At 46.8% G+C, this 7008-nt stretch overlaps 1 protein-coding gene and 1 pseudogene across 1 annotated transcript in view; both read right to left on the bottom strand.

The window, feature by feature from the left end:
• Positions 1 to 204: 204 nt before the first annotated feature.
• LOC108540283 (60S ribosomal protein L35a pseudogene) lies at positions 205 to 536 on the bottom strand (annotated as a pseudogene).
• A 5642-nt stretch (positions 537 to 6178) lies between these two features.
• Positions 6179 to 7008, bottom strand: part of LOC108540271 (cytochrome P450 2F5-like) — a gene marked incomplete at its 3' end in the record, with an annotated part of 24591 nt that continues 23761 nt past the window's right edge. Inside the window, 2 exon segments of the mRNA XM_017889243.1 lie at positions 6179 to 6295; positions 6297 to 6593. Coding sequence (XP_017744732.1) covers positions 6179 to 6295; positions 6297 to 6593 — 414 coding nt within the window.

The raw sequence follows: 7008 nt of genomic DNA, 5'->3' as shown, positions 1-7008 counted from the left end.
TCTCTGCCTTAGCCTCCCAAGTAGCTGGGATTACAGGTGCCCGCCACCACACCCAGCATTTTGTATTTTAGTAGAGATGGGGTTTCACCATTTTGGTCAGGCTGGTCTTGAACTCCTGACCTCGTGATTCACCTGCCTCAGCCTCCCAAAGTGCTGGGATGACAGGAGTGAGCCACCGCGCCCGGCCTATTGATTTTCATTAGTTTAAATCCTTGAGGGGTACAGCATCGCTCGGATTCTGTGTCCAATAGCCTCAGTGGGAAGATTGCTTCGGAATGTGGCACCAACCATGCCACTGTTTCCGTGGGCCTGAGTTACCTTTCCCCAGATGACTCTGGTTTTATTTGGTTTGCTGCCAGGAGTCACTGTGTTGTTCTTTGCTTTGTATACATAAGCGCATCTCTTGCCCCAGTAGAATTCTGTTTCATCTCGGGCATAAACACCTTCAATTTTAAGAAGAGCTGTGTGCGCCCTCTGGTTCTGGAGACCCCGCTTATAGCTGCCAAAATGGCCTTGGACCACAGCCTTCCAGACATATTTCCTTTTAGAAGTCCTTTTCCCAGCAGGCCTCCACAGGAGCCAAGATGGCGGGAAGAGAAAGACGAGCGTAAATGTGCCTCTTATCTCAGCTTTATTAAAATTCTTTTAAGAAGAGGGGGAATTAGAGCTTCTACAGAAAATCTAATTACGCTATTTCAAAGAAGAGAAGATAGCATTTCAATTTCTGATGCCCCTGAAAGCTGTGTAATAGATTCTGAAGAAGAGGCAGGGACAAAATCCTGGAAAGTTCACATTGTACATATGTAGCAGAGTCTGTAAAGGCTGGGTCAACTCAAAATGTTGACTGCAATCAATTACAGGAGGTAATATCCTGAAACATTAAAATTGAGAGGAAAAGATCCAGAACCATTGGGGCCATCAGTGCTAAAATCACGATGGCCACCTCCTCCGCAGTGGAGTGAATGCTGGGGGAGGGAGCCCGAAACCCCGCTCACTGTGACTTGACTCACTGCACCCATTATTAAACAACCTGCAGTTCACTACGGTAAAGGAGCAATTCAGACTCACCCCGCAGCGTCCTGTCTGGGTTGAACAGTGGCTGCTCCCTAAGGAAAAGTTGGGGGCGCTACATAAAATAATTAAAAGAACTATTTAAAAAAGGGCATGTTTCACCCCTTTTCTCTCCTTAAAATTCTCCAGTGTTTGAAATTCAAAACAAATCCAGCACATGGCGCATGCTGACCGACTTAAGAGCTGTTAATGCCGTAGTTCAACCCATGGGGGCTCTCCAACCCAGGTTGCCCTCTCTGGCCATGATCCCCAAAGACTGGCCTTTAATTATAATTGATCTGAGGCCGGGTGCGGTGGCTCACATCTGTAATCCCAGTGCTTTGGGAGGCTGAGGCGGGCAGATCATGAGGTCAGGAGATCGAGACCATCCTGGCTAACACGGTGAAACCCCATCTCTACTAAAAATACAAAAAATTAGCCGGGTGTGGTGGCAGGCACCTGTAGTCCCAGCTACTCGGGAGGCTGAGGCAGGAGAATGGCGTGAACCCGGGAGGCAGAGCTTGCAGTAAGCCAAGATTGTGCCACTGCAGTCCAGCTTGGGCAACAGAGCGAGACTCCATCTCGAAAAAAAAAAAAAAAAAAAAAAGATTGATCTGAAGGATTGCTTTTTTACCATTCCTCTGGCAAAACATTATTTTGAAAAATTTGCCTTTACTATACCGGCCATAAATAATAAAGAACCAGCCACCAGGTTTCAGTGGAAAGTGTTACCTCAGGGAATGCTTAATAGTCCAACTATTTGTCAGACTTTTGTAGCTCAAGCTCTTCAACCAATTAGAGACAAGTTTTCAGACTGTTATGTCATTCATTATGTTGATGATATTTTGTGTGCTGCAGAAACGAGAGACAAATTAACTATTACACATTTCTGCAGACAGAGGTTGCCAACGCAGAACGGACAATAGCATCTGATAAGATTCAAGCCTCTACTCCTTTCCATTACTTGGGAATGCAGGTAGAGGAAAAGAAAATTAAACCACCAAAAATATAAATAAGAAAAGACACATTAAAAACATTAAATGACTTCAAAAGTTGCTAGGAGATACTAATTGGATTCGGCCAACTCTAGGCATCCCTACTTATGCCATGTCAAATTTGTTCTCTATCTTAAGAGAGGACCCGGAATTAAACAGTAAAAGAACATTAACTCTAGAGGCAACTAAAGAAATTAAATTAGTTGAAGAAAGAATTCAATCAGCACAAGTAAATCCCTTGGCCCCACTCCAACTTTTGATTTTTGCTACTGCACATTCTCCAACAGGCATCGTTGTTCAAAATACTGATCCTGTGGAGTGGTTGTTCCTTCCTCACAGTACAATTAAGACTTTTACATTGTATTGTACTTGGATCAAATGGCTACATTAATTGGTCAGGCAAGATTACAAATAATAAAATTGTGTGGAAGTGACCCAGACAAAATCATCATTCCTTTAAACAAGGAACAGGTTAGACAAGCCTTTATCAATTCTGGTGCTTGGCAGATTGGTCTTACTGATTTTGTGGGAATTATTGACAATCAATACCCAAAACCAAAAATCTTCCAGTTTTTAAAATTGACTACTTGGATTTTACCTAAAATTGCCAAATGTAAACCTTTAGAAAATGCTCTGACAATGTTTACTGATGGCCCCTCGACGCCAATTATATCATAATTGTATGGGCCAGACTCACTCATATTCAAGGCCCCATCCATCTTGCCCATTAATCCGGCCTATGATAATGATTTAACTGAAACACTGGACCAGATTTATAGAAGGTTAGAATCACCCTATCCATGGAAATGGGGTGAAAAGGGAATTTCATCACCTCGACCAAAGTTAGTTAGTCCTGTTACTGGTCCTGAACATCCAGAATTATGGAAGTTTACTGTGGCCTTGCACCACATTAGAATTTGGTCTGGAAATCAAGCCATAGGAACAAGAGATTGTAAGCCATATTATACTATCAACCTAAATTCCAGTCTGAATTTGCAAAGAAATTTCTTTGCAAAGTTGTGTAAAACCCCCTTATATGCTAGTTGTAGGAAACACAGTTATCAAACCAGATTCCCAAACTATAACCTGTGAAAGCTGTAGATTTTTTTACTTGCATTGATTCAAGTTTTAATTGGCAGCACCATATTCTACTAGTGAGCGCAAGAGAGGGTGTGTGGATCCCCGTGTCCATGGACCAACCATCAGCGGCCTCGCCATTCATCCATATTTTAATGGAAGTATTAAAAGGAATTCTAACTAGATCCAAAAGATTCACTTTTACTTTGATTGCAGTGATTATGGGCCTTATTGCAGTCACAGCTATTGCTCCGGCTGCTGGAATTGTTTTACAATCCTCTGTTCAAACTGCAAAATATGTCCATGATTGGCAAAAGAATTTCTCAAAATTGTGAAAATCTCAGACCCAAATAGATCAAAAATCGGCAAACCAAATTAATGATCTTAGACAAACTGTCATTTGGATGGGAGATAGGCTCATGAGCTTGGAACATCATTTTCAGTTACAGTGTGACTGGAATACGTCAGATTTTTGTATTACACCCCAAGCCTATAATGAGTCTGAGCATCACTGGGACATGGTTAGACACCACCTACAAGGAAGAGAAGATCATCTTACTTTAGACTTTTCAAAATTAAAAGAACACATTTTTGAGGCATCAAAAGCCCATTTAAATGTGGTGCCCGGAACTGAGGCAATCGTGAACGCTGCTGATGGCCTCGCAAATCTTAACCCGGTCAGTTGGGTTAAAATCATTAGAAGTTCCACTATTATAAATTTCATATTAATCCTTGTATGCCTGTTCTGTCTGTTGTTAGTCTACAGGTGTATCCAGGAGCTCTGAAGAGACAGTGACCAGCAAGAATGGGCCATAATGAGGATGGCAGTTTTGTCAAAAAGAAAAGGGGGATATGTATGTAGGGAAAAGAAAGAGAGATCAGACTGTTACTGTGTCTATGTAGAAAAGGAAGACATAAGAAATTCCATTTTGATCTGTACTAAGAAAATTGTTTTGCCTTGAGATGCTGTTGATCTGTAACTTTAGCCCCAACCCTGTGCTCACAGAAACACGTGCTGTATGGAATCAAGGTTTAAGGGATCTAGCGCCGTGCAGGATGTGCCTTGTTAACAATATGTTTGCAGGCAGTATGCTTGGTAAAAGTCATCGCCATTCTTCATTCTCGATTAACCAGGGGCCCAATGCACTGCGGAAAGCCGCAGGGACCTCTGCCCAAGAAAGCCTGGGTATTGTCCAAGGTTTCCCCCACTAAGATAGCCTGAAATATGGCCTCATGGGAAGGGAAAGACCTGACCGTCCCCCAGCGTGACACACATGAAGGGTTTGTGCTGAGGAGGAGTAGTAAAAGAGGAAGGCCTCTGACTCCTGCATGTCCCTGGGAACAGAATGTCTCGGTGTAAAACCTGATCATGCATTCCTTCTATTCTGAGATAGGAGAAAACTGCCTGTGGCTAGAGACAAGATATGCTGGCGGCAATGCTGCTCGGTTTCTCTTTGCTACACTGAGACGTTTGGGTGGAGAGAAGCATAAACCTGGCTTACCCCCACATCCGGGCACAGTACTTTCCCTTGAACTTATATGTAACCCAGATTCCTTTGCTCACATGTTTTCCTGCTGGCCTTCTCTGCACTATCACCCTGTTCTCTTGCCACATTCCCTTAGCCGAGATAGTGAAAATAGTAATCAATAAATACTGAGGGAACTCAGAGACTGGGGCTGGTGCGGGTCCTCCGTATGCTGAGTGCCAGTCCCCTGGGCCCACTGTTCTTTCTCTATACTTGGTCTCTGTGCCTTATTTCTTTTCTCCACCTCTCGTCCCGCCTGACGTGAAATACCCACAGGTGTGGAGGGGCTGGTCCCTGTCAGAGACCAGCCTGGGCAACATGGTGAAACCCTGTCTCTAAAACAAAATAGAAAAATTAGCTGGGCATGGTGGCACACACCTATGGTCCCAGTTACTCGGGAGGTGGAGGCTGGAGAATCGCTTGAACCCAGGAGGCAGAGGTTGCAGTGAGCCGGGATCGGGCCACTGCACTCCAGCCTGGGCAACAGAGCGAGACTCCGTCATAAAAAAAAAAGGGGGAGAAAAAAAAAAAAAGAATTAGCCAGGGCCTGGGAGGAAGTGCATCAGTGAGGGCAAAAGGTTGGCTTGTGCAAGGGCCTGGGCATTGGCTTGTGTGGGCGGGGCTTCAGGGAGGCCTGGAATCCAGGACCTGATGGGATTTCAGAAGCAGTTTTGGGACTCTACTGGCTGGACAGTGGATCGAGTGGGTGAACTGTGCAGGAGGGCTGGAGATCACGGGCAGAGCAGGGGATATACCCAGAGGTGGAGCTTGGGGAGGTGGAATAGCAGACAGAGCTGTGCGTGTGGGCCAGGCTGTGTGGGAGAGGTAGGGTTCCCTGGCAGGTGTGTGGCTGGGGCTCTGGGGCAGGGCTCTGGGAGGACTGTTAGCTGGGCTCTGAAGCCAGAGGTGGACGTATGCAGTGGTGGACACAGTTGGAACAAGGCAAGACTAAGTGGGTGCAGGTGGGGAGCAGTGGCTGACACCTGTAACCCCAGCACTTTGGAAGGCCGAGGTGAGAGGATTGCTTGAGCCCAGGAGTTGGAGACCTGCCAGGGCAACACAGCTAGACCCTGTCTGTACAAAAAATAAAAAGTTAGCTGAGTGTATTGAGTGTGGTGGTGCATGCCTGTACTCCCAGCTATTGATAAGGCTGAGGTGGGAAGATCGCTTGAGCCCAAGGGGCTGCAGTGAGCTGTGATTGCACCATTGTACTCCAGCCTGGGCGACAGAGTGAGTCTGTCTCAAAAACAAACAAAAAATTAAGCAGAGCTGGGTGCAATGGCTCATGCCTATAATCCCAACACTTTGGGAGGCTGAGGCGAGTGGATCACTTGAGGCCAGGAGTTTGAGACCAGCCTGGCCAACTTGGTGAAACCCTGTCTCTACTAAACATACAAAAATTAGCTGGACGTGGTGGTGTACACCTGTAATCCCAGCTACTTGGGAGGCTGAGGCAGGAGAACCCCTTGAACTCGGGAGGCAGAGGTTGCAGTGAGCCCACCGAGATCACACCACTGCACTCCAGCCTGGGTGACAGAGCAAGACTCCATCTCCAAAAAACCAAACAAAAACAAAAAAACCAACAACTAGGCGGGTGGGATCTGGGTTGGGATTCGGGCAGGCTGTGTGGACCTCATGGTCTGTGTGGATGGGATTGGTCTCCATGTGGGTTTGTGGGTTTGGCTGTGGACTCCTGGGGTCAGCAGGAGGCTATCTCAGACCTGGGAGACGGGGCGGTGGCTCCCTGCTCTGGGGCGAGGCTGGAACACATGGGCACCTCCGTGCTGCTGTGTGGGTGGGCCTCACCTTGAACTTTCGGGTACTTCATGAGTGCCAGGAAGGCTTGGCGCAGCGTGGTGCCCACAGGCTCGGTGCCGCCAAAGAGCAGGTTATGTGTGGTCATCAACAGGGTATCCATGTGGAAGTGGCTCAGTGGGTCCTCCTCCTGCCGGGGTGGAGGGGTGGGGACGTGAGCCAGGGATGGAGACCCCTTCCCTCTAGATCAGTACGACTGCTGCTGGGGACCCATTCAGTCCCAGGTGGGTTTAACTTTCTTTCCCTAGGAGAGCTGGGGAAGGCAGAAGGGCAGGGCTGGGAAAATCTCAGCTGCAGGGCCTACAATTAACTTCTTGGATAGAGCTTGAATGACTTCTTGTTTTTTGTTTTTTTTAAAATACGTTTTATGTATGTATGTATGTATGTATGTATGTATGTATGTATGTATTGTAGAGACTGGGTCTTACTATATTGTCCAGGCTGGTCTCGAACCCCTGGACTCATGCGATCCTCCTGCCTCGGCCGCCCAAAGTGCTGGGATTACAAGCGTGAGCAACTGCGACCCCCGCGCCCTCCCCCGCCCC

The sequence above is a fragment of the Rhinopithecus bieti genome, unplaced genomic scaffold (assembly GCF_001698545.2).
Source record: "Rhinopithecus bieti isolate Rb0 unplaced genomic scaffold, ASM169854v2 scaffold_19200, whole genome shotgun sequence".
Lineage (NCBI taxonomy): Eukaryota > Metazoa > Chordata > Mammalia > Primates > Cercopithecidae > Rhinopithecus > Rhinopithecus bieti.
This window is presented reverse-complemented; position numbering and strand designations above follow the sequence as displayed.